At 46.0% G+C, this 27,651-nt stretch overlaps 1 protein-coding gene across 2 annotated transcripts; it reads right to left on the reverse strand.

Annotated features, from left to right (window-relative positions):
- Window positions 1–60: 60 nt before the first annotated feature.
- ATP6V0A4 (ATPase H+ transporting V0 subunit a4) lies at window positions 61–27,651 on the reverse strand. 2 transcript variants are annotated; one of them, XM_049821628.1, is made up of 21 exons: window positions 27,576–27,651; window positions 25,456–25,667; window positions 24,880–24,958; window positions 24,130–24,224; window positions 22,963–23,088; window positions 22,459–22,553; window positions 21,275–21,401; window positions 20,607–20,689; window positions 16,159–16,252; window positions 14,491–14,703; window positions 13,925–14,075; window positions 13,008–13,147; window positions 12,560–12,717; window positions 11,989–12,082; window positions 10,094–10,212; window positions 8,916–9,132; window positions 7,123–7,230; window positions 5,146–5,280; window positions 4,057–4,174; window positions 1,947–2,118; window positions 61–845 (listed from the first exon to the last, which is right to left on the reverse strand). In XM_049821628.1, the coding sequence occupies exons 2-21, from the start codon at window positions 25,570–25,572 to the stop codon at window positions 752–754; spliced, it is 2,535 nt and encodes an 844-aa protein (XP_049677585.1). In that variant the 5' UTR covers window positions 25,573–25,667; window positions 27,576–27,651; the 3' UTR covers window positions 61–751. The 2 variants fall into 2 exon arrangements, with proteins under 2 accessions (XP_049677585.1, XP_049677586.1); XM_049821629.1 differs by lacking the exons at window positions 8,916–9,132; window positions 10,094–10,212.

Here is a 27,651-nt window from a genome sequence, read left to right on the forward strand (position 1 = left end):
CCATCTTGAAAAATACAGCACAGGGGGAGTCATCTTAAGTCTTCAGGGAGAAACAAGTCAACAGAGAGAAACGAATTGGCTGCCAATGTGGAGACTGGCGCACTCTTTTATTTACACAGCTCAAAACTAACACTTTTGTTAAGTGATGACGTGTGCGAACGTCTATAATCCAGTGCTGTCAAGCCCTGGAGCAAATCAGATAAAAAGACGGTTGTTGTAGTAAAGCATGTAGAAAATTGCAAGCCTGCAATATGATCTGCCTTTGAGCTGGTTTGCATTGTGTGCTAAATGAAGGGCTGCAATCTTATAAGGGACTTAATCGTTGTCATATGATCAGCCACAACTTGAAACAACAGCCAAAACATATTTTCCTCAGAAAGAAATACGACACAAAGACAAGGCAGTAAATGGAGCAAAACACATGCAAGCTGACTATTAATAACCAGTTTAATTCAAAAGCTCCATCTCCTCTTTTCAACCAAGCAGTCAGCAGCTGACCTGATGGAATGCTGAGGACCAGGTACTTGGCAAAGAAAGACGTCAGTAGAGATACTTAACCAAGGGTGCAGCCAGCCCAGCCGATGTAGTTCAGCTCTTAGTTGATACAGCAGTATATGTGAATGCAGCTGGGACATTTTCATCTACAGCTGCTCTTCTTTCAAGGGCCACATCACATATACCCTACATTGTGGGTGAGCGACCACAAGAAAATAGAGCCTGGTCTGAGGAATGAAGCAGCGGTGCACTGCCTTCACTCTTCTGCAGCACCATCGATGATGTGCTTGAAGGAGAACGGAGAAAATTTGTACCCTGCTCCCACGTAGAACTTGTTCTGGAACTCCACCCTGGGGAGGAGTGGAGAGGGGCATCAGTGCTGCCCACAGGCAGGACCTGCGGCCAGCCGAGAGGACGAAACGTGGCATCCATGGAAAAAGGAGATCATGGGAGATGGTGGCCTCTGAGCCAAGAATGTAGGGTCCTTCTGGAGCCAGCAGCGAGACACAGGCAGCCCAGGGAGCGACCCAGCACACATCAGCTTTGACTTTCCATCAGTCAGCCTGGAAATGCTCCTTGTGAGGCCAGCCAGCAGGACCTTGCCTGCCTGCTAAACTACTTCTAGCAGCTCTGAGAGCCGGGATAACCACCTGCTGGTTGCACAGTCTGGTGGGAGACAGACATCTCCCCCTCCCTGCACAATGACAAGCAACTGCCCCGTGGTTTGCCTTGGCAGTGTTTGTGGTTTGTGGTGGGACGCTACATGGTGAAAAAGGCCACAGCTTGGGTGCTCAGGCAGGGTGCCAAGTTATGGTGGTGGCGAGGGGTGATTTGTTACCTTGGTCTTGCTTTACATACTAGCCCGATGGTGCGTCCGCACTGCTGTCCTTGCCTGACATCTAGTTAAGGCAGACATGAGCTAACTTGAAACTGGTTTGCCACAAAGCCAAAACAGCCTGGAGCTCAACCTGGGCTAACGGCACAAGTGCCGACCCAGGTTTTCAGCAGGTTTTGCAGCCCCGGCTGAACTCTTGCTGCTGTAGGTAGTCCCCAGCTGTCTTATTTGATGGTAACCCTGGGTGGGACACACAACCAGTGGTGTGGCTGTGGTGCCTTCAGGCTTTATCACGCAGGTCAAGGTGGCCTTGGTGTCTCTGCGTGTTTACCAGGGAAGAATTGCAGGTTGCCGTTTGCCACACATGCCCACAGCCACGGCAGGCTCAGGAGGACAGGCAGGTTGCTCCAGGGAGCAGCTTAGCAATGGAGCAGGGAGCTCTTGACCTCCTTTTGGAGGAGTCTCCCTCACTTCATTTGCCAAGCGGGACTGATGTCCTAAAGCATAGGTACTAGTGCAGCACGTCTAACACTCGCTGGTGTGATAACCAGTTTCCACAGCCTGATCCCTCCCAAAGACAGCTCCGGGAAAACCTCCAAAAGCCCGCACCACCTACCAGTGCAGACGCAAGGCGTGCAGAAAGGCGGAGAGGCCCTCCATGACAAGCAAGATGGCTACCGTCAGCACTGCAAATGCCGCAAAGATGATGAAGATGACGATGAGGCCTGCCCAGCTGCTGTTGTTGAACCCGTTGTGCATCACCATGGTCCAAAGGACCTCTGACAGTTCTGCAAAAGGAAATAAAGGGAGAACAAGTGCTTAACAACGGCTGTGGACAGACACAGCAGTCTGGCAGCTCACCCATTTTTCACAGTTACATGAGATGGCCTAGGATAAAATGTACATGACAGTAATCACGTACGGCCACCCTGCCTCTCCATGATGACTGGGGAAGCAAAGTGGATGCAGAGTGTTTTCCCTTGCTCCTCTTAACTGTGTTAGAAGCTGATGGTGCTGGTTTGGCTTCGCTTTGCACCACAAGTCCATGCAAGCACACTACCAAGACTGCCTTTGCCCTGGCATGATATAGTCATCAGTTTAATTTGCACCTCTTTAACATGTCAGATGACAGACAGTATGTGGAGCCTTCTAGGACTGCCTGCTGCTAAATCCCAGTGAACATGATTGATTGACATAGTCAATACATGTGTAGATTAGGTTACAAGCTGTACTGACTGATGCTAGCTGAGACCCACAGGAGACATATAAGTCCCATTTGTTCTCCAAACCACTTCTCTTAGGGTGTCATGGAGAAGCTGTGGTGGGAAAAAAAAAAAAGACAACTGGTCGCTCCCACTCAAGACAGGCTGTATTAGTGTTTAGGTTGCTTGCATGCCCTTAAAGATCTTTTTTCCTGCACAGGTTTGTATCAACATTCACAGCACTGGTATATCTGACATGTCCTGTCAGCTCAATAACATATTCCTAACTTAACTGCCCCAGTCACAGAGGATAGATTCAGGACTAAGCAATTTTCCTTTTGTGATATAGGCAAAACAAGGACTTAGCCCAGCTCTTCTCCATCCAGATGCTCCAGCCACCAGTTCAGCCTTCCATTTTGCCAGTCATTGGTCCTTGAGCCATATTCAGATTCAATGACCTGTTACTTTAGGTGACAACAGATTCAAGGGATCCCTTGCAACTGCTGCCCTCAGGAAAAATACTCCTCTCAGTGCCAGTTTGTCAGGCTACAAAGGAATATGGTTGTTTTCCAGGCAGAACTCTGGCATAACGCATAGGACTGCCCTTAGCTAAGATTTTTAGTTATTTTATTTTATTTTCTTTAGGTACCTATCCTCCATGTAAAGCTAATGTTTATTAGCTTCCACTTGACTCCTACTAAGCTCATTTCTGTGCCAAGAAGTACAGCTCACTCCTGTCAATCCATGGCATGCCTCTCCCCCCTGCCTTTTGTTTTTCTTTTCTGTGTGCCCAATTCTTTAGGGCGGGCGCAACTCCTAGCCACAGGCAGTACAGCAATATTAATAAAAAACATTTCAGAAAAATTAGAGTCGTTGAAGTTCCAGCCTGAGGCAATTTCTAGTATTTGAGCATTTGTTTTTATCTTAAATCAAGACAAAAGACATTGAAATGTTGTACATTTCTCATGGAAAGTGAGGTTCCACTAAAAGTTGCTGGGAAAAGTCCCAGTGAAAATGACGAATTCCAGGAGTTCTTGAACCAAAACTTTTCTTTCTAGTTTGCTGAACGAAATCAAAATAACAATTTCAAGTCATTTTGACAGTCATCTGCATACCCTAAGGCTATAGCAAGTGTCTCTTGGGAAGTGAAGCTATGGTTCCCATACTGCCTTTACCTCTATGGACTGAAGTACACATTCAGACTGCACTTCCCACCATGCCACACACCACAAGGACTATTCCAGAGGGGTGGCTACAGAGTAACGTGGGAAAGGAGCCCCAGCCAGTATATGCAGCCAGGAGCTGCCTGATACATAGCTGCCAGGTATCACCGCTGAAAAATGTGATGGTCACCATGAAACGCTTGGATTGATCTGACCTGTAGCAAAACATTCTGAGACATAAATGTCCACAAAAAGAACTATGATTTCAGGGAGAAATTCAGAGCAATAATCAAACACTAGCAGAAGCAGCAATCGGCATGGAGTTGCTGGTGAAGTAGCTAACAGGTACTCAATCACTCACGTGCGTGGGCTAAGCTCAGTGCCCAGAGCCGCAAGTAGGATGCTGTGTTGGAGATGCAGCCAAGGCAGTATTCAATGGTATGGATAGCTTGGTGGACAAATGTGTCTCCAAAATTGAACTGAAACAACATAAAACCAAACATATTTTGTTAGTTCTTAGTTCAGTGCTTCCTGGATAACAGACAAACACTCCACCAAAGGCTCTTCATAATCCTCCCTTTTTCTTGATATGACCTGAGCAACACACAGATAGTTCCCAGATAAAAGGACTGCTTTGAAAATTGTCAGTTCTCTATGATCTTCCCATACATTCTCCCCAGAGAAATGCAACTCCAGTGAAAAGCAAATATTCAGGAACCAGCTCATATTCCAGTCTTATAATTTCAAATCTGGAATAAGATGGCAATCCAATTGCTACCAACCTTTGTGATTTCTTGTAGAGATAGAAATTCTTATACAAAATAGTGTTTTTCAGACTATCTGCCTAATGGCATATGCGTTTTGGGAGATATCACTAAATAAATAAGCATATCTTCTAAGACTGTGAAGATTCCTTGTGAGTGGGAACAGTCAGCCATATCCACACTCAGTATTGTTGGTGCTCCCAACTGCTACAAACACTTTTGTCGCTTTTTTCACTGTGTTGCTGCGTACTGCAGAAGCCTTTGACAGTACGTGCCAAAGCAAGACTTTTCTCCCTAGCCAACACTGCAGGCTGCCAACTTTTCAATGCTCCTTTGCAATTTAAAGAAAGGAAAATTCACTGACACTTGGGGAAGGCTTGACCTTCTCTGGGTGCAATGTGGAAGTGAAACAACCCCACCGGGCAAACAAAAGCTTGAAGTTTGTAAAAGCTTGAGGTTTGTAAGAATGCTTGCCCTCACCAGGCAAAACTAAGGGCAGAATTTAGAGGTATTCATTCTATGAAAATTCAAAGCTTACTGAGCTTGGAAACACAAGCTGTTGCAACTGTGTTTCTTGGTATCTTGTTAAAAGGAAAGGCTGGCAACTCTGCAAAAGCCTTCTGCTTGAACTTTGCATCTTCTACTATTGTGTCTGTCTGAATAATTTTCTGCCCACATTTTCTTACCTCTTCATCATCATCCTCATGTCCTCCATGGCCACCACTGTGATCTCCCTGGGAAGCTTTCTTGGAGTGATTGGTCTCGGGGACATCTACCTCATTTTCACCTCCAGGGTTTCCTGAGAGGGCTTGAGACCGAATCTTTCAGAAGCAAAATATAGTATGTCTTTTGTGTCATGCTACAGGTTGATACCAAAATGAAGTAGACCATGGCACGGAACTCCATCAATAACCTCATGATGTGTAACATATGAAGGAATATATCATGAACATGAGGACAATTTCAACAATAATCAGTCATCATGGGCCACAGAAACTGAATACTCCTGCCAAATGGCTAATAATACTTAAATGTTTTCCATCCTAGAGCATTTTCCAGTGATTCCATCTAATTTGGAGCTAGTTTCTAGTCTCACAATGCACCCTTTATACCCGCCATGAGAAGATCCATCACTTTTGGCAAATGAGAAAACTGAGGCACATTAAAGCTGATGATCTCAATTAGATGGGTGCAAATCAAAGGAATTAGCATCAAGTAGAAGGGAAATGGAGCCTGAAAGGAACAGGTGACTTGATGAAGGTCACACAGCTCCTGGCATACAGACAGAAATATAATTCAGATTTCCTGATTCATTTTAAATTGACAGAAACCTTATGACAACCCATCTTCTCTCTGTAATCATTCTTTACAGAGCTTTTCTAGAGGCTTGAACAACCTGATCTGAGCCTTACTCCAGAAATGACAGCACAGCATAAGAATAGCCCTACATTATACGACTATAACAGGGCTGTTATACAGCATAACCAAATATGGACCTCAGGGCTTCTGTCAGGTTCTGCCCTGTCACTCTTTATAGCTTCCAGCAGGTTTCATGGGCAAGGTCTCATGATAACATATTGTTTCCTATTGCAGCAGTAATCATTGTCACACTCGCTTTATCTTTGCTTTACCCGAATGTCAGCATAGAGAACAGACTTTGTTGCAAACACATAAACCTGGGTAAATGTAAGATGTGATCAGACAGCTAACATGTGAAAATTAGGAACAGGAATACAGGGGCATAATAGGAGGTGGGGAAAAGCTGTCAGATGTTGCTAGCATAAAAGCAGGAGATGGAGTCAGCCATGTCAAGCTTTCATCCAAATCCCAGAAGAATGACAAAATAAGAAATTACAGCACAGAGGCAGGGCTGCAAAGGTCTCCCAGGGAGCTGGCTTTCAGTTATAGGTCAGAAGTGACTGGGTTGGAAAAGGTCATGCAGCACAACCAGCATCTCTTTCTTCAAATGGAAACATCTGTGCCCTATAAAAGGTACTCCAGGCACTAACTCTGCCTATAAAGAGAAGTAAATCCTGACAGACAAGTAAAGTCCTGTTAGCATAATAAAGGGGAGAATTAATGAACAACTGGGAAACTGCAGCTGCTGCAGTTACGTGCTGAAGAGTTGGGCAAACCGCAGAGCCCATGGGAAGGAGGGCTCCGTTTATGTGAAGGCAATCACTTAGGGAAGAAATCAGCACTGGAAATCAGGCAACAGCTTTTAAATCAAGCCTCTCTTCCAAGCAGTGTTGATCTCTCCAAGGCCAGGAGTATTGCAGATGCCCCGCTCCTATAGAGCAGCCAACCAGCCGTTAGTGGTGGTTGTGGACTGAGGTCTCTGCCCTGTCTCGGCTTTACAAGCACTTCAGTCTTTCTAAACCTTCTCTGGTTTTGGATATGACACTTAGAAGAGCTCAGTGTCAGCCTAACTCCTCTCCCAACAAATAGGGTATGGCCTTGTGAGCAAAGCTCCTGCCTCCTGTTAAGACGGCTCAGCCAAATGCTCTTGGTGCATGTGCCGTAAAGCACAGTTTGAAATCACTGGAGAAACTCTGAGATCAGAGAAAACCAGAATTAGATCGCTGCAAACAATTTTGGGGGTCTGTCTCCTCCGCTTTGCCTTTGCTGTACTGAACCCACCTTGCCTGATCAACATCCCTTACCATGCGTTGTGCTTTCTGGTGGTTGGCTCGGAGGATGAAGGGTTTAATTAGGAGCATCCAGGGAACAGCAATCAGAGCAAATATGACTAAGAAACTCTGCACTTCTTTCTAAAAGACAGAACAACAAGAAGAGCAGAAAGTTACTTTACTTCCTTTTAGCCAACTACATTTATGGTTAGAAACCTGATTCTATAAAATGGTATTTTTTTTATACAACAGATATACTCCTTGTGTCGGTTGAGTCTCCTCTGCTTGTAAGGACATGAAAATAAATGTATCCTGCTTTAGGCTCCAGAAAGCACTGCCAGCCAGAGATGGTTGGAGGCTCAGAATTGAAAGGCTTTCATGTTGGAAAGGGTTAATTTGCCAAAAGCCAATGTTACTGACTTGAACCTGGCTCTCCAGTGTCCCAACTGAATGTCCTAACTGCTGGGTGAGCCAGTCAGTCTTTCTTGTTTTGTTCAAAGTAGAAAAGCCGCAGTAAGGGCCAAGTCATTCAAGTCTCCCCCAGGAAAGCAGGGAATCCAGAATTTGCTCTACATTTGCAATTCCAGAAGGGAATTGAATTTCCTTAGCTTAGGTTTGGTAACACATTGTCCCCACATTATAAGGGTTCTTGTTGCAGTATGCTACCTCTATTGCTGTCCTAACATAAGTGTTTGTACTCTAAGGAGAAAAAAAACAAAAAACAAAACAACAAAAAAAAACCCAACACCACAAAAAAAAAAAAAAAAAAAAAAAAAAAAAACAAGAACCCAAAACAAAAAAAACCCCAAAGTACAACTTTTGCATTTTTTTAAAGCTGGCTTACATCTCTGATCACCTTATTGTTGGTCTCATACAATCTTTGCATTCAGGCTACCCAGGTGGATGGCACAGACAGTTACTGGTAGGGTAGGGGGATAGGAATATGAGAAAAAAATTACCGTCTTGGAAAGGCTTTGGGTTCTTACAAAGCCAAATATTATCTAATGACTTTTTGAAGGCTGGGAAAACTGTGTTTTCCTAAACCACCCTGCAGACTTAATGCAGTTACTTGGAACTGACTGGGGCTCTCTACTAACTCTGACTCACTAGCAGCCCTAAAACTGAGCTCACATTGAAGTGCCAGAGTGCGCAACTGTATAGATGTAGATGCATACACGTGGCTGGAGGCAGCATTTGCTTGCAGATTCCTCACTGATGCTGCTGACATAAAATCAAGCAAGAAAAAAAGTAATCCACATTCTGATCAAATAAATAGAGATGACTTTAAAAGGAGTTTTCTCTTAGGGGAGATTTTTTTGCATTTGGGTTTTGTGGGTTTTTTAGTGAACTTCCCAAGGGAGGTATTTCTGACAAAAAACTGCCAGAAGATCCTCTAGCTACTTCTAATTTTTAGCTAAAAATATAAATTTTTCAAGTTTTCCATGAAGAAAAAAGAAATTATCAAGGAACGGAAAGGCTTGTTTTGTCTCTAGCATTGTGCCAAGTCTTCAGGACAGCATATCTGCAATACCCAGCTTTGCATCTCTAATCACCCTTCTTTCCTTTTTTCGCCAAAAGTATCTTAAATTGCATCATCATTCTTGTAAGGGTGACACTAAGAATGAGGTTTCCTCTGCATCACTGATAGCTTCTCTGTCCTACCTGTCTATAGACAGGTAGGCCACGAATACCAGAAGAACAAACTTCTGTGACTGGCATTTGTGATTGAGCTTCCGAGCCCGTTCCCCATCTTTATGCCCACTCTACGCAACATCCACTGTGAATCCAAAACCAGCTACAGTGGATTCGAGCTGCTTGATCCATACCTGATGCAGATATAATGGAGCATTTGAAGCGTCACCGTAATTGAACAGAAACATATTGATGAAGTGGATGAGGATGCTTGGTGCACTCTGGGATGAGTGGACATCAAAATGACACCATTTGAAAATAATCATGAAGACCAGATAGCCAAAAAGAGAGATAATAAAAATCATCTCTGGAATGAACTGAAGGATAATGTTTATGTATTTCTTGAAGTAGCTGGAAAGAATCAGGAAAGATAACTACAATTAATACACTGGGTATTAATACAAAGTTGCACTCAGGGATGGCAGTACTGTACAGTATTTAGTCTTTGGAAAATAGCATAAGAAACATACAACTATCACTAGCCAAGAAAGAAGTCTGTAATTGCAGTCTTTATTAATGAAAGCCATTATTTAAATATAAAAACCTTGTCATACTGATTCTCTTCAGGTTTTTGTGCATGACCCACCAGTATCTCAGCACATCAAAAGATTACTACATTGAAATAAAACCTGATTTTTTTTTTAAATGGCTAATTTACAAAGTTAAGCATTATATGCTGAGGAAGGCAGGACCAGATGTAGAATCAATTCTGCATGGGCAGTCCTCTCTGCCATCTGCAAATACTTTCTGCCCTTGAAAGTCACTACACACCTTACAACTTCGAAGAGTCTGTCAAGACAGTAGTGTCAGCCTCTCCACTCTAACACAATTTCTTATTTTTTGTTGCAAAATACAGAGGCAAAGGTATAGATGCACACCCACAGATCCTGACTAACGGCCCACTAAGTCAGGTGAAATGCATGCACAGACACTGTGCAAGATTTCTATGTGCTTTGGATTAGACCAAAGGAGTTTGTCTTTCAAGACAAAAGTTATCAGTAGTGGGAGGTGCATATTTTTAATTTAGTGTACTTCAGTATTTCTGCAGAATCAGGAATATAAGAGAGAAAGCAAAAAAGAGAGTTTATCCAAAAGAATATCTGCAATGTGATGGCCATCATTCTGGCCTTTGGACTCAGCACTCTGCACCAACAGTGGTGTGAATCTGTTGGTATCTGGGGCATTTCTATTCATCCTGGGGAAAGGGCAAGATTCAAGTAATCAGTCCAAGATATGAGCCTTTCTCTGAATGAAGGACACTAGAGATGAGGACTTGCATGCTGCAGAAATGGGCTTGGTGAAACATACTTACATGTGGTTGAAGAGACTGAGTACCACCCCAAAAATCATGTGCACTATCCCTATGACAACCGACATCTTCATTTTGTAGGAGTTCAGGAAAGTCAGCTTGTTCAGTGCAACATTCCAGATCTTTGGAGAAAGGAGCCAAGATAGAAGAACAAGGTTTTCAGGTGTGTGCTTAATAACAGATTTGTGGAACTTGTTGCTTTGATGCCATTGATTTACTCCTACCAGTTCTAGTAAGAAGATAACAAGTGACAGAAATCTAGATGTTCCTTATCACTCTGCCAAGCTTCTCATCTAAAATATTATTATCCTTGTTTAGCACAGAAAATAACAGGTGTTTAAAATGACATAGTGACTTTGCTTCAGTCCTCTAGAAACCAGTGCAAAAGCTGGTAGCAGAACCTAGATCTTCTCAGTGTCATCCCTTGTCCCTGGGCTGAGTTATCTCCTTTAGCAGACATGGAAAGACATGAGAAAATCCCTCCTGCTGCTATGGACATTTGTTCCACCTTCACCAGAGAAGTACCGAAGGCAGAGCATGTTCAAACTTCTTGTCTGAACAAAAAAAACCAGCTCATTCCAGCTCCCTGGCCATGGAGATCAGATTATCGCCCTCCTCTCTGTAGTAATCTTTCAGTTGTGTTAGCACAGTGACCATATGCCTCTTCTCAGTCCTGCCTTTTTTATGCTACAGAACACCGGGGTTCCTTCTCCTTTCTTCTAAAACTTCCTAGACCCCAAAATCTTCTGACCCCGAAGATGGTAAGTAGATACCTCTTTTCAGATATTAAGTATAGTACCTGCACAGAAAGGAGGCAAGACAGGATTATTTGGAAGGCAAAACATTAGCTTACGTGCCTTTGCCCAACATGCTTTGCCTCTTCTATGGCTATGGAAGAGACTACCTAACCTCCTCAGCTCAGGGTGACTCTTTCTCTTCCAAGATATACCTCAGCCATCCTGCCAGGACTTTCAAAATGCAGAGAGGCATCCATCCTTCTGGGCAGATGACAGGGATAATTTCCACAGAGAGGGCCACGCGGGGGCCAGTGCTTGCCAGTCTACCCCTTCCCTGCCAGCACTTGTTCAGCCATTCCTGCCTCCCAGCCAGGGGTCCCAGGCTCTCGAGCAAGCAGCAGCCCGGGCGGGAGAGGGGCTAGCCTGGGTTAACCTAAATTAGGGATGTGCTGGGGCAATGTACAGAAAATTCATCTTCCTCTGTCGTGACTTCTTGCACTGCCTATCTCCCGGGCACAGCTTTAGAGCCCAGTTTGTGAAAAACTTACTACAAGGTCAATCTCTCTGCAAACCAAGGGAAGCCAGTGTTTCTTTGTGTGACCAACTGAAATAAGAGTGCATCCAGCAGAACAGAGGTTAACTGGCTGATACGAAGATTGAAACAGGAAGCTTGATGTTAACAACTGCATTTCGATATGAGAGAGAGAATGGCAAGAAAAGGGAAATAGGACACAGAGAAGAAAATGTGGATCCATTAGATAATGCTGGCATTTACTTCACACTTCATACAATAAATCCACTGCATAGAAATTAGGACTTTGCCCTCAAAATCTTGTGAGGTAGCTCTGGAATGGGTTAAGTACTCAAGTAAGGAAATGTGAGTCCAGCAGTCTGGTGACATAGCGGAGACTGCAGCACAAGACCACTTTCCAGTGAAATCAAAGTTCCTTCCTGCTTATCATTTTGCTGCTCTCTGCAATACTGTCAGCAATACATACCCTTGATTGCTAAAGAAAAGCATCACAACTACTATGTAAAGAAGAGACAAAGAGCAAGAAGAGAAGAGCATGGCTTCAGGAAAGAGAGCAGGGAGCTACTGATGTACCTGATAAGTAACAGGATTGAAATACAAATTTTGCAAGAGCAATTTAATTTAATTACCGGATCTATTCCAAATGGATATGGATTTCCAGAGTAGACTCCTGGGACTGCTGGATCCAACTGCAGCACCGCATTGTCCAGAAGCACATCCTTACTGCAAAAGAAAAGTGAAATGGCCTTTCCAGCTTAATCTCACTATATAAGCCTATGGTGCATTTATGTGAGATGAGCTGAGGACTACTACATGATACCTGTCACCAGCTCCAGCCTTTCTGTGAAGTGTTATCCTGGGCTTGTGTGCACAGGTAGGGTTGGGGGATGTTCTAAATGGGTCCTACACAATGACAGTCTCCATCACACTGATAATCCTCCACGCATCAGTCCCGGACACCTGCAGGTTTTTATGCACATCAGTGCCTGAACAAACAGGCCTGTTCCCGGGGACTCTACATTTCCATTTCAATAGTGAGTTCATCTGTGTGTGTCAGACAAAACCTCTGATTCATTCATGACTGCATCCACAGCAGGGAGTTCTTCCCTTCCCCGCACAGGCAGTCACTGTGTCTTTCTTTCAAAGCCTACGTGCTCCATTTGGTGTGTTTTCACTTGTTTCCCACATTTAGCCACTTACTTCCAAGTGCTATTTTTAAACATGGGGATGATATGCCAGGAAGAGCCAAAGATGTTGAAAGATTTGGAGAAGCAGTCATTGTAGATGAAGCCAGTGTACATGGAGAATATGCCCATGAGCAGGATCAGGTAGCGTCCACTGAAAAACGTGTTCCAGATCTGCAGGGGGAGAAGGCAGTGCCAGTGACCAAAGTATCTGCAGTCCCATCAAACCGCGGGCCTCAGCCAACAGGAGACATGATTGTTCTAATATATATCATTACTCACAGGAAAGTCCGGGTCCCTTGGGCTTATCCAGGTCTCTGTGAATTACTTGCCAAATCTCTGCCTCACAAGCATCTTTGAAGGATATTCACTCAGCCTTTGGGAGGCTGGATGCCCCCTTTACCGAAAGGGGATGACACGCCTTTGTCTATGTTGATAGGGTGCACCAGCTCCCTGGTACTCACCTCATTAGTGCTTTTCTGGGCCAGAAGGCTCTTCTCGTTAATGACCATCCAGAGCGCAAAGCCCAGCATGACAGCGCCGTGGCCGCAATCCCCAAACATCACCGCAAACAAGAAGGGGAAGGTAATGATAGTGTATGGAGCTGCAGGAAGGAAAGGACAAGAAGGTCAGCTCTTCCTAAACAAAAAGGTCGCGGCAGAGCAGCAGTCCGCTCCACCAGACCATTCCTCACTGCTGCTGCACTTAAAGGCCTCCATGATCCCTCCCCTACTCACCAGGCAGTCAGACCTAGTGCAGAACTAGCTTTATCATCAGAAAGATTGTCCAATTGTATGACCTGCATCTTCCTTGCAATTTTAGCCTCCATTTCTTGTCTTACCATAATAAACACCATGCGCAGTCAATTGCATTCTGTTTTGCAAGAGAATAATGTACTTGAAGTTTACTATCATGTTTTTCAGTCTTCTCAGCCTCAACAATCTGAGTTCATCTGGTCCTTTCCCATGGGCCCCCATTTCTAGGTTTCTGTTCATTCTCAGTGGTGTCTTTGAGATTCTCTACCATTGTTTCACAATTTTCTCAGGTCCTTTTGGCCTTTTTTTGCCTCAGCACAATGAGCTCAACTTATATTTGCCTTGTAAGCTTAGGTCTTTTCCTCAGAGCTGCTACCTCACCATTTGTTCTCCATCCTGTATTTGTGTAGTTCGTTATTTCTGCCACAATCACTGAAGACTGATGGCCAAATTCTTTGCCTGAGAAAATCCATGCCTATGCACAAAACAGCATCCATTTTTACCAGCAGAAAATATGGTTCAGATTTCTCAATCATCAATGAGTGCATATTTTAGGATAGTGATGGAGCTCAAAGGCTTTACTTTGGCTCTAGCCAGCCACGTGCGGGTAGCTGAGTGTTTCTCACCTGGGTTCATCTCCCTGTAGTTGCCCACACCGTATGCATCCACGATGTTCTGAAATCCAGCTGTGAACTTGTTGGTCCTGTTGAAGGTGGGTGGTGCCATCCTGGTGTGTATGGCGGTAAGGATAGGGGTGATAGTAGAGCCACTGCGCTCCTGCGAACCCGGTGACAAGGACAGACACAGTCAGGGTGGCTAGCAGAGAAGAATCAGTCCCGCAGCACCACGGTCTGTCCAAACATGCACAGGCAGCAACATGAAAGCTGGTTTCGAGAATGTTGTATCTCAACCCTTTTTCTAATATCCAAATTTTTCCATTTTCTGTGCTATTGATTTGTTCAGGAAAAGCTGCCAGCACTGCTGACTCGTGGGTCGATCACAAGCCTGCTAAGATTTAACGATGACCTTAAACTCCCCTAGGCCAAGCAATCATGCAACAACCTCAACTTTAATTAAAAGAGAAAAGGGAGCCCAGCATTACGGTAACAGACAGCAGTCTGAACATATGGTCAACATATAAACAATGCAGTTTGGGTGAGAGCTCGGGGGACCCAGAATTTTGGTCTCTTACCATTCCTTGATGGAGAGCTCTTTTTATCCGCCCAGCATCAGCCACTGGGAACCAGATCTCTGCAATGACGCACTGCTGGGTGACATCGATGTTACAGCAATTCAGGATGTGGTAGATGGCTTTGATTTTCTTCACCTTGATCCCCCAGGACCACAAGTTGGCTGCTGCCTCATGCAGCAGTCGCTGGCGGTGGGACTCAGTTTGGGTTATCACCTGTAAGCACAGCACAGGCAGCGCTCAAGATAGGAAGGTATAGGTGGCATGACCTATTCAGCAGTTATTTGGGGAAGGCAGGTGGAAGAGGGTTGTGGAAAGGGAGTGATTCATATGAATGTGTGGGTTATCCTGGAGGGCAGTGTGTGCAGGTCTGGACACAGGAGCACTTGACATGAGGTGCACAATGCTGTTCGCTAAGGACTCTCCCTGCATGGCCCCAAGCCTCTGTAAGCGTAGAGGAGACCATCGGGAGTTCCTGAGCTGTGGTATTGACTCCTTACCCAGTTGCTTACAGACTGGTTACATCTCACCATGCGTTCCCGCCCTGCCATCTCCTGTAGGCAGCTCTGTGCCACGAACCTGGGGCACATCGCATCCATGAGCGTGCCCGCACTGCTAAAGCTACAGCTCATGGCGCTGGTGGGACCTCCACGCATCACGTGGCCACCACGGCGCTGCGGCATAAATAAGCGATGGAGATAACACGTTAGGAAGATAATCTGTGTGGTCTACAAGCGCTGAAGAAGCCTAGCTGCCCACGAAGCTCAGGAGTGAAAGTCAGTTTGGAAGCAGACCTGCGTGCAGGCTTGGCAGTCACTGGCATCCACAGAGCAGGGTGACAGCAGGATGTCAACTGCTACATGGGCCACCTCAGGCAAACAGGGTGTCCACTGTCTTCTGCCTCGGGACCCACTGACTGTCATGCGTGACAATACAAAGGTCAGAGGCAGGAGTCCCTCCAAAAGGTGCGAAGTCCTGATACAGCATATGGATATACAAGGTACTGAGCACCCATAGCAACTGAAGCTGTAATTTTCAGCCCTGTGTTAAATGTTGGAGTAAAGAGGTTGGAGACATGTACGTCTATAACAGCAGTCTTAGCTTTCTAGTGTTAGTGTGACAAGTGCCCCAAGATTCCCTTGGTAAAGAAAACCTAATTTAAATATAAAATAAATCTTTAGAGTCCTCTCTGAGCCTAGTATAGTTGTACTGTAGTTGTGACTGAACAAATTCGTGAGCTGCTGAGGGAAACCACGCTGTAAGAGCTAGATGAAACCATTTTGAACAATGTGCAATTTGGTTACAATACCGGTAGCCTGCTGATGACCTTAGATTCCGCCCTGTAGCCCCATACCATAGGGTCTACAGCTCTGACTTCTACATGGCCAACAGCAGCAAGTAGTTTTTGAGCCCTCACATAGGAGGCTGTCCTCCAGCAGCTCCTGGGGGGTGTAAATGGGCAGAGCAGAGCACAAGCACTGGCCTCCGCAACCGGCAGGGAGGACCGCTCCTGGGCTGGTGGCTTCATCCCCAGCCCCCGGCCAGCTCTGCTCAACCAGCTCCCAAAACAAGCCTGGGATCTCGCCATGGCCACAGCGTTTCAGACAGGACAAATGTCTGGGCAGGTCCCACCTGCAGGATTCAGATCCCAGTAAAGCCACTGCCACTTACTGTGTTTAAATCCTCGATCCTTGTGTTGACTTCATCAAGCATTTCTCGGCGCTCGGTGGCAGACTCTGGACAGGGATAGACTATGGCACGAAATCTAGTCTCAGCAAGAGAAAAGCGAGAAACACCATTTATTTGACTGACCTTTTTCTTCCTCTGGACTCTTCTCAGCTCAAAGGCGGGGAAACCAGACTTTATTCCTCACCCCGTAGTATACTCTTCTTACATACTACAAAGTTGTGCCTGCTCTCCCAGAAAGGTCTGAAAAGGTACATTTACCTCTTCATGAGAAAACAGATCCCTTCATCCGTTCTAGCTGAAAAAATCAATCCCTATTTCAGGTACTACAAGGTACCCGAGTTTATACAGCGGTCAGCACTAATATGTAGGCACCTCCCTTATGTCCACAAGCTGCCTGAACTGCAAGGAGCCACAAAAGCCCACCCTGGCGAATGCAGCCCCATAACCCGTAGCCAACAGATGTCCCTCTTGCACTGAGGCTGGAAAAACACGGTGTTCCCCGTCTCTGCACTACCCTCTCGCAGGCACTGGGGGAAGACATCAGCTGAGCTACTGCCGCACGGCAAGCAAACACCCTTCGTGCATGCAGGCTGTGTAAGTAAATACCCGGGGGGGGGGAGGAAAAAAAAGCAACCGCCTGCATATCCAGGAGTAAAACAAAAGGAGGATGGCCATACACCCGGCTCTTGGCTTCTGGTCCATCTGTTTGGCTAGACAGCTTGGGATCAAGGGAAGGATGGGTGAAGTTTTCTAAACACCCGAGAGTGGTATCCGTTACGTCAGCTTAGATGTGGCGTGACCAGGCCAGTATAAATGCTTTTATAAGCTTACCCCCAAGGCTGTATTTGGGAGATTCAGCTGGTTTGTTTAGTGTGGTACAATAAGGACTAATGTGGGCTTCTAATATGTGAGTGAAGGTCTTACCTCCATGCAGGCGTCATATACTGCTTCATCCAGAGTATGCACCATGACCTTCTCTAGTGCAGATACAAGTCACACTAGTGTAAAGGTGCTTACAATAATACGGCACACTGCGGCGTCTTAAAGTCACTATACGAGCCCAATACAGCCAAATAGAAATGAGTAAGTTGCATGTCTCTCTGAAAAGTGCATAGCTACCCGTCCTGCCTGCAAAGCCAGCCCCAGAGGATAGTTCACGCACAAAGAGCAGGCACAAGGAGTTCCCACTGGGACCTTGCAGATCACAGGGTGCACGGCTGCAAGGCTCTGCGCCTACAAGCTTTAACTGAGCTGAGGTGCTGCAGTAACTGAATAGCAGAGATCCCTCCACTTGTTCCTACTGGGCTGGTTCAGCGGTATCTAGTCCTTGTGCTAGCCCTGCCACTTCAAGGGCATTGTAAATGTCGTCCTTCAACATTGCCCCAACAGGTCTGCACAAAGAGATCACTGCTCTTTACAGAGTGGAGATCTTCTGCCCACCTCAGGCAACACACTTCCACTATCCTGCAGTGGAGTTACGCTTTTAGGGTTGCTGAAGGGCTGCCTTTCTGCACGTGAGATGAATTAAATGAAGATGTAACAGGGTCATAGGGGTCTATCTCTGTTTAAGAGACAAAAACGTGCATGCTCTGCGTACAGATAAGCATCATGTTCTGGCTTTGTCTGAGCACAGAATATATCACCACCTGCTCTCCAAAATCAGTTCCAGCACACACACAAGTGAGGACAGTTCCAAATTGAACAGAACACTCTGCAGTTTCCTAGAGATCAGCCCAGAGCTGTGTGTAATGACAGCACGCGCTCTTCAGCTAAACTTCCCTTTCCAAAATTGAATCTCTCCTCACTCAACACCTGGTATTCGTTTCAAAAGGTTATTCACCCTACCTAATTATTTCCATCTTCTTATTCTTCACAGCTCTTAGTTCATCTTTAATAAGGATTTTTAATCAAACTTGAAAGCTTATTCCTCCTTGCTGTACAGTTCCCCCGTTTCCAATAACGTTATTGCAGCAGTGTTGCTTTGATCTTTTAACAGCCATTTTGCATACTGAGTATCAGCTTTGCCCTAATGGCACAGACGTCTCTGAAAGCTCCAGGAGAATTCAGCAGGGAATCCTTACATTGATAAACCCAGTTTAGTATTCACATTAGCACCGAGGCAGCCGCGAGAAAAGGAGGAAAAGAAAAATTCTTACATTTTCCTCCTCCCTGCTCCCTCTACACCTTTCACTAATAAATTTGTGCATGGACTTAATGCTCATGAAATTGGCAGAGTAATGTTACCAATTAGAGTCAAGCAGGGACTACAAGCATAACCTGAGGCACACTGCTCTGCAAACAAGTCTTAGCCTGCCTTGCCCGAGACTGGCTTATACCAGTCCCATGATTTTTGCAGGATATTTACTTGTCATGAATGATGACTTAGTGCTAAGCAGAAATGTCCTGCTGGGGCTGGAATGACACTGCCATCTGCTTCAGGTATAGTTAACCCTGCCTTAAAGATGGACCAGACCAAAATGTCTTGGCCTGTGTACCAGGGATGGCTGATCGCCCACAGGACACAAAAGGAGTCATGGGATTAATACATGTAAAAAACCTGCCACTCAGCAAAACATCCGTATATACGTGCATATCAGCAAGGAAAAAATTTAAAAGAGAGGAAGGAAAGACATAAAGGATGATTTCAAGTGTAGCCTGATTAGCTGGCAATAAACAAAAACCAGTGCGCTAACACCGCAAAGGACATCCTGTGACTTTGTCTTAGGTAGGTATGTTTTCCCTCAGTTACAAGGGCCTGGGAAAAACCAGTCTATGTTCCTTTCCATGAACCTCCCACCACATCCATGCCGCTAGCTCATAACAACTTTGAACGTCGTGGCCCACCCTGCAGGGATCTGCTCAAAATTCCAGTGCCGCCTGGCCCCGTGCTCCCAGCTGCAACCTGCTGCAGAAGGTCGTGCCTCCGTTTTGGATGATTCTGGGTTCAATCAATAATGAAAATGCTGCCAGGCATCGCATTGCCCGTTCTTTTATTCCCACCCCAGAAAAAAAGTATTGGGCTTTTGACTGCAGGGAATTTAAAATGCTGCAGGGGAAGGGAAAAAAAAAAAAATCCTCCAAAATTAAGCAGCACTCTGTTGACAACCCCAGCCAGCTTTAAATGTATGGTCTGGCAACTCGCAAGGCCATGGGCCCAGGGGCAAATGCAATGGGAAGCGTTCACCACCAGAGCAACTGCCCACGAGTGCAGAAGGGGAGGAGGGTACCGAACAGCATCTAAAAAGCAGGCAAAGAAATGGGACATAAGCAGGAAATTGTAATCCGGAAAAAGAATGAGACTCGCTGAAACCTCAAAGACCACTGGCGGCAGCAGCAGGCTGACCCTGCACAGCGGTGATGGCAAAACTGCCTCCACGTCTGAGGTTCAGGATCAGAAATCAGTGACTGACAGCTGGGAGCCTTCCTCCAGCTGTCCACGCTCACACAGCTGCTTTACAGAGAGATGCCCACCTTAGAAGGGCTGAATTGCTCTCAGGATGAGCGTTGCCCCCCCACTGCCCATGGAAAACATCTTGGAGAGTCCCATTTCTAATGCAGGAACTGTTAATAGTCCCCGGGGGTCTGTTGCTTCATGGGACTGAAGTCAATTCTCCCAGCTGGATGAACTGATCTTCCTGCTTTTATTCTGATTAAAGGCAGGATGTAAGGAAAGACCTGCCCTGAATGCACATGTCGGGTACGAGCAATCGCTCGCCCCCTCCCCGCGACCTCCTGCAGCCTGCAGGCGCTCGGCCGGCCCCGCTTGGCCGAGGGGCTATACCTGAAATGGATTCGGTGACAGCAGACAGATCCCCTCGTCAAATCTGATTTACGCTGCAACAAAGCCCATCGGTCATCAGCGTTATGAAAGAGTAACAAAATATTCAACTTGAATTATCTTTTCAAGATGCTTAACAGGGTGGAAACAAGTCAGGTTGTATGAAGCTTTCATTTCTCTCCTGGGCTCTGTCTCTGATTACACAGATATTGCTCAAAGGCCTTGGGAAAGGGCTGAATGAACCACAGCATCATCTTTTCACGATGAAATGCAGGAAGGCTTGAGAGCAGGTCGGGGATTACCACGTTCCCAGTGCCCAAGTGAGGGCCCCTGATTTTCAGGGGAAGGATGCTGAGTATTTCTTAAAAACCAGTCCCCTTTAGGTTGTCCCAAGTTAAAAACCTAGCAGCTGAAGCTACCAAGATCTTTATGTCACTTTGGAAAATTTAGAACCTCAATTTCCAGGTACCAAGGTAATAGATATCTTTCATGATTAGGAGCAGCAGAGCTGAGGAGCGGAAGGGAGCTCGGTGGCAGAGCTGACAGCTGGAGAGCTGGAGATCTAATCTCCAGCTCCAAATTCAGCCAGCCTGGGCTGGCAAGTAAACACCTCCATAGGAGTCACCATGGCTTGCCCACAAACCTGCCTTACCCATCACAAATCTTCTTGATTTTTTGTTTAAGCTGCTCTCCTTGATAGAAGATAATGAACACGTTCTTCTTCATCTCTTCTCTCTGCAACAAAATTCAAGCAGAATTTAATGCACCCAGAGCAAAGAGTCCAGTGCGGAAAACGTGGTGGGGTTCTTTTTGGCAGCATCTCCACTGGGTTGTTCTTTTCCCCCAGCCCCAGTTTTCCAACAGCAATGTTTTCCCTAGATGTTTCTTCAGGGACCAGGCACGGGCGGCAGCTCTAGGTTGTGGGGGAAGGAGCAATGTGGAGTGGAGAGGTGGTGGACCGGAGGTCCACCGGGGCACAGGGCTCACCCCAGAGACACCAAGAGGAATCGACCTTCCGTGGCCAGCCCCAGGTGAGGACAGCCCCAGCCCACCTTCCCGGTGGTCCCCGTAACCCAGCCACCCCGCTAGGGCTCACACGGCTCTTAACTAGACAGGAAAAAGAAGCCACCTCGATAATGGCAAAAGGGGAGAGCAATGTCAAAAAAACCCTCTCCCATCCTCAAACTTTCCTGCCTTTCTTCTCCAGGCTGCCTTCAGACACCCAGCTCTGGTGTGGCATGGCCAGGGCCCCAGTTCGGTTTCTGCAGGTCACAGGCATGCACGAGGAGCAGGGTGAAGCCAAACTAGGTTGGTACCTACTGTCACAGGGTCCTCGAGGGGGGTGTCCATTTCGGTGTACCTCAGGTAGATGTTTCCCCTGCAGGCTCGCCACAGTAAACGCTCAAAGGGTATCATCCTTTCCCTCTTTATTACCCCTGCTGTAAATCTGTGTAGAGTTAAAAGAGAAATAAATTACAAGCCCATTCTAAGTCTTTTAGGACCTGTAACACATGGGTTTACAATCTCTTGTTTTCTAGTCCATGATAGCCAGGGCTCTGCTGCTGCTGTAGGCCCTTCTAGGAAAGGTCTCCTTGCTCAAGCCTGGCTCTTATCTCAATCTACTGACTATTCTTTTGCTCTTTCTTTAAAACATTGTAAGTCCTCCCCAGATCAACAGAAAAAGAAGAGTCAGTTCTGGCTAGAAAGGGAGGAGCAGAGAGATGCTTCCAGGCACATGAGGAGAGACTGCCTGAATGGCAGAGGTAGGAGGTAGCAATTTTGAAGTGGTGGTTTATCTTTACTCCCTCCTGTTTTCCCAGAAAGCACCAGACTGCACTTTTGCAGTGCAGCATGACATGCTGGCATACAGCCACCAGGGCAAGCCCTCTGCAGGTGTATGCTTTGCTCATAAAAGAGTTGAACAGGACTTCAGAAATACCAGCATGAGCGGCTAAAAACACTAGCCTGGAAGAACACCATCAGAGAGTTTCACCACACCTAGCTGCTGTAGACACAAGGAAAAGCTGTTTGAGTCGATGCTGTCTACCAAATTACCGTCAGCGATACGCACGGTGGTGTTTCTGCTCCCCTAACTCTCACCCTCTGCGCCACTTTCTACTGCAGACAAAGCCCAGTGCAAGCAATCCCATGGCTTTTTGCTGTGGTTAGACATCCGTCCCTGAAGACCAGGCTGGTAGCCAGATGCCTGAGTCCATAAGCCACAGGTGAGATGCCATAAGATAACAATTTTCCATTATCTACTAAGGGGTCACTGGAATTGGTGGCCTGGAAGTAAAAGTCCGTTTGTCCCACTGATCCATAACCTGACCATAGTTTTGATGATAACTTTAGAGGACAGTCACGCTTTCATCTTCGTTAAACAGCTACGCTGAAGGGGCTGGTGAGCAACCCCTGCTAAGGAGCTGAAGGAAGTGTCCCAGTGTCACAGCAGTGCAGTGCAGGTGAGGAGCCTGGCCAAGCTGGGGGCCGTCACCAGTACACACCCCAGTTTGGCAGCTGCAGCAGCAGGACTGCTTCTCAGCTCCAGTAGTCCAGATGTGTCTTCACTGAAGAAATCATCTGGCAGATTGGTTTCTGCCTGGAAAACATTAGTTTTAAAAAACTATTCAGCATTGCCAGTTTGAAAACTGTTTTCACATTTTTCTCCTGGCATTTTTCCCCCCCAAAGGTAGCTTTCCACAGAGATTTAGACCAAAGGGGGGAAAAAAAAAAAAAAAAAAAAAAAAGGTAAACGGTGTCTAAGCAACTGAAAAGCGTAAATGCCATTTTCAAAGAGATCTGGGAACCAAGTTCTTGAGCCCCATTGACTCACGGAGCGATGCAGGCTCCAAAGTGACTGAGGTGCTTTTGCAAAAGTATCTTACTGGCTTGTGGTAAAGCTTGCTGGGTTTTGATTAAAAATAAATAACAGCTACACACACCAAATGAAAATGTCAGTATTTTTAGGAACTTTCTACATCTCTGTTGGAAGAGCAAAGAGGCCTCACCTCAAAGAAGTCCTGGGTTTTCTTCAGCAGGTGTTTGAGCTCTGTCAGCTCAAGGAAGTTCTGCTTCAGTGTTTGCTGGTTCTGGTTGGCTTCCAGCAGCTCAGCTTCAAGTTTCTCCAGCACCGTCTGTTTAGGGTCCAAGCACATCCAGAAAAACTCTGAAGCGGATCAATGGGCCTTTACCAAGCTAATATCAAATCTCAAATAATAGATGGTTGGGTTTTTTCAAGGGGGAATACAGAAATACTCAATGAGCGCTTCAGTGAACACTGAGTTTGTAGGAAGATATTCATCAATGGAAATGCCTCATTTTCCCAATGTCACATTCCCTACTAGATGTTTTGTCCTCTTCTGGCATTAGAGTTCTGACTCACCTGACCGAAGCACAGGCAGGTAAGTGGGTGCACGGTGTGGGTGTCTCAGCCTGTCTTGGCACCTCTGTGTTTCCCTGCAGGACATATCAGACCCCAGGTGGACTGGCTGTCAGTCTACTGACTACAAAAGCAGCCTATAACATGGCCATTAGCTTAGGTTCATTAGCTACAGGCCAAAAATTAGGTGAGGTTGTGCATCCAGGAACACACCAGGCAAGCACCTTGCTTATGAAGTTGAAGCCGTTGGATTTTTCTTCCTAGTCACCTACATGTGCAGCAGCATTTTAAAATTACCCAGTCAGTAAACATAGCTTCCAGCTGGGCTAGAATAAAGCATCCCTTGCACTTCTGAATGTAAGGCACAAATATTTGTGTCTGGCCCTAGTATTACCGTATCACAACCATACTTCCACTAGGACAGACCGCCCTGGAGTTTTTACGCAGTGAAGCCGGTTCTAACATCAGCTCTCCTGGTTAAAACCTTCTTATTCTCTCCTACAGGATGATGGGGGCATTCTGTGGTAGCGATACCTTTCCATTAATATGCGGGACCAGAGGGATATTTCACCGGGGATGGTAAAAAGACTGGGCTCCTTTAGGAACATGCAGTAAGACCAGCCTTAACCTAGCTGCTGAGACAGTGACCCGGGGAGCATCTCCACGGGCAAGGAGAGCCCCGTCAGCCTCAGCTACCGGGTCCTTCCTTGCAGGGGAGGGCTATATCGAGCACATTACACAGACATCACGGTGCACATCCCCTTCTCTCTCTCCTTGGCCCACGTCAATTCTGTACCTCCATATCAATCATTTCCCGAGGCAGGGGGGTCTCTGGGTACTTTTCTAGTTTGACTATCTCAACGTTGTCTTCCATCTCATTTTCCAGAAAACCTGCAAGGAAAGGACACAGAAGTCTCGATACAGTCACCCCCGCTGCATCACCCTGGTCACGAGCTGCTGCTAAGCCCCCTGCCAGGACCGAGGCATCACACAGAGGAGTGACAAGATGCAGCGATACGCAAGGGCCATCATCCCAGTGCATATACACATCCACCAAGAACTGGCCACCCCACAGCTCCCTTTCTTAGTGAGGACGCTGCTTCTCCTGAAGTCATGGTAGCTCCTCCGCTCTAGCAATGGCAAGGACTGTCACAGTGGCTATGGTGGCCACTGGTGTCACAAGCTCTGCTGCTTGGATTTTAAGGATTTTTTTCCCCAGGCTGAAGCCATTGTACTGGTGTAAAAGAGTCAGGTTATCTGGATTAGCCTCCTGCCCAGCCCCAGATTTATCTTGTGATTTTACATAAGCTAATTAACTTCCTTTCAGTTCAGTTAACCATTTTCAAAACAGGGGCAACAATTTATTGCCCATATGGGGTGAAGTGGTAATTAGCTGACACACGCAAAACATTTCCAGGGGCTCAGATGAAAACATCACAATTTTGCCACTAATTCTGCTCCGCAGTGTGAGAGCACTTAACAAAGAAATAAATCCCACACCACCAGTTGGCAGAAAGCCGATTGCATTTGACAAGCGTTTACTTACGCAGGATCCTCTCCAAGGATTCGCACCTTCTCACTTCATTCACAAACTTTCTCTGGAAGCTGTTGACATTCACATTCAGCTAAAAACAGGAGGGAAAACAAGCCTGGGGCTGGAGGCTGCACACTGCTGCACTCATTTTTAACATCAGCAGAGAACGAATGCCTTCGGTGCGGATGGCCAACACTGCTGCATCTTACAGACTCCTAGAGGCAGGGCAATACCGTGGGTTTCCTTGCGGCCAAGGACATCGTGGCCTTATATTAGGCTCATTTCCACCCAGTCGTGCTGTGACAGCAGGAATCATAGATGGACTCTCATGGAGAGCCCCCCCCTGTTTTCTGGTGGAGGAAGGAATCATCCTAAGATTGTGCAGCGGGCGTGCAGAGCGCTGGATGGGGACTCGGGGATGAGTCGGCTCTCGGCACGGCGATTGGCCTTCAGATCGGCTTTGGGGAAGTCCCACTGGGCTTTTTGACCACCCTGCAGGTGCACCTTCCCCAAGTGCTTTGAAGGAAGGACAAGCACGCCCCGGGGTGCATCTCCCGCAGCTCCGCGTGCCGGCCGGGCGCTACTCACATCTCTGAACTGGACCAGACCCAGCTCCCCCAGCTCAGCCACGCAGCAGTAGGCGGCCTCCACCTGCAGAAAGAGCTGCACCAGGCTCATTTCCTCGCTCCGGAAGACCGAGGCCATTTCGCCTGTCCTCCTCCGACCTGGGTGTCCGTGGGGACCTTGGTGGCAGCGGCACAGTCTTCCTCGCCCAGGGAGGTGCCAGAAGGTGCCAAGCACTGCAGGAACATTGGGATCACTGAGTCAAGGTGCTGGAAGCTAACCTGATGCTGCCCATCATGTCTTTCAAAAGGGTTTCTTCACCTCCTAAAAGCCTCCTCAAACCTACAGGAGGCTTCATCCCACCAGAGCAGTGATAGGTGCTAAGGGACGTGTGTGACACAAGGAAAGAGGGGACCACCGGTCCCCTAGGACAGTGATGAGCAAATACCCTGCCCTGTCCTCTGCTAGACCAAAGACGCTTCAGACCACTGCACTCAAGCCCTTTATTTGGGTTTTGTCTGCTGAGCTCGTGAAGGACTCGATTTCTGTTTGTCTTCTACAACACAGAGAAGAAAAAATCGTTAATTTCACCTTTCAATTAGTTGAGTGAAAGAGGCCTGACTAGTTTTTATCACTTTCATTGCTAGTGTGAAGGCAATATTGCAAACACATCTGGAGCATGTTATATGGGGATGGGGAGGAGATTATTTTATTTAAATTAAAGAAAACTTTAAGATTTAAAAAACATTTTCTCCCCATAAAGGACAGTTTTCAAAACGAGATGCGTGAAATGTCATGCATTTCACAAAAGTTCCTTTTGTCTAAATGCTTCTTATCATTTACTTTGAGTAACCTGAACATACAAATTGCCTTTAGTTGTTCTTGCACAAAATTAACTGACTGGCTTGCACAAACAGAGTAATTATTCTTTCCCAGAGAAAAACACACAGGTAGATACACTTCTTGCATGCATTGAATTTTGTACCAAGCCTACATTTTATAAATTGCAAAACAAAATCCCTTTATAACCTCACTTCTACTTGTTAACAGGGATGGGAATTCAGTTGTCCTTAAACCTTTCTCTCTCCATGAACCTCATCTTGCAACAATTTTTTTAATGTGGATTCTAATAATCTTCTTTCTAACATATGAAAGATTAATCTGAAATGTGAGAGAAAAATTTTGCAATATATTAAACGCTTGTTTAACAGGAGCACTGCAGTGACAGGTCTGTATTTGCTCAATTGTCCTGTGAGTTTTCCTTGTCTTACCCTCTGTACCCATTCACTAAATAATTTAAGTTGAAAATATAAGATAAATAATAGCTTGTTAAAAGAAAATATATCATACACAAGCTCCAGTGGGTTGAGTAAGGATATAATCTTTAAAGTTGGTCAGACATTTTTTAGAAAACTATATTTTTTACAAGAAAGACATGAAAGCTGCAAGAGACCCCCACTACTCATGCAAGAAAGTAAAAACTTCCCTAGCTCTGATTCTCAAAAAGTTTGAAAGATTTTTAAAAAATTTAAAAGACCGTCAAAATGTCCCATCTTAACTTCTTTAGACTGAAAAGCATGAAGAGACTACAATTTAAAGCAGTTTGTATTTCTAAACCTGCAGTTAACTTCCATAAAAACTGTTAAAACCTTAGAATTAAAAGAACAAAACTCAAGTGAAATATTTGGAAATATCTTAGTTAAACTGCTTCAAACCATCCAAACCCAGGGTTTTACTTTTCCTCAGTAATCAATCAGTGAAAAACCCCAAAGCCTCGCTTTCACCTTGATTTGGAATGAGAGAAAAATGAAAAAGAAAAAGAGAAACCTCTTTCCAGCCAGGAAACCTTTCCCAGCCCTGCTCCGAGGAAGGCAGGGCGTTCGCCCTTCTTCCATTCCTGCAGATACAGGAGCCTTGCCCAAAGGCAGCGGCTGCCAGCCATGCCTCTATCAACACCCCCGCCCTCCCCCAATTTTTTGCTTTGGCAAAAGCACAGTTAATTGAGAAACCACTCACAATTTCCCCGGTCGCTATTTTTCCAGCGGTATCGCACCGCATTAAAATGCGATAAAAAGCACCGGGTTTCGTGCAGCGTAAATCCCGGTGCCGTGAGATGCTTTGGAGAAGGCGTTACTCGGGTTTACCTCTCAACCACCACGCTCTTCTCCGGCAGGACCTCTCCCCGGGGAAGGGGCGAGCTCTCCCCTCGGCTGGCCGCGT

The sequence above is a fragment of the Accipiter gentilis genome, chromosome 18 (assembly GCF_929443795.1).
Source record: "Accipiter gentilis chromosome 18, bAccGen1.1, whole genome shotgun sequence".
In the NCBI taxonomy this organism is placed as follows: domain Eukaryota; kingdom Metazoa; phylum Chordata; class Aves; order Accipitriformes; family Accipitridae; genus Astur; species Astur gentilis.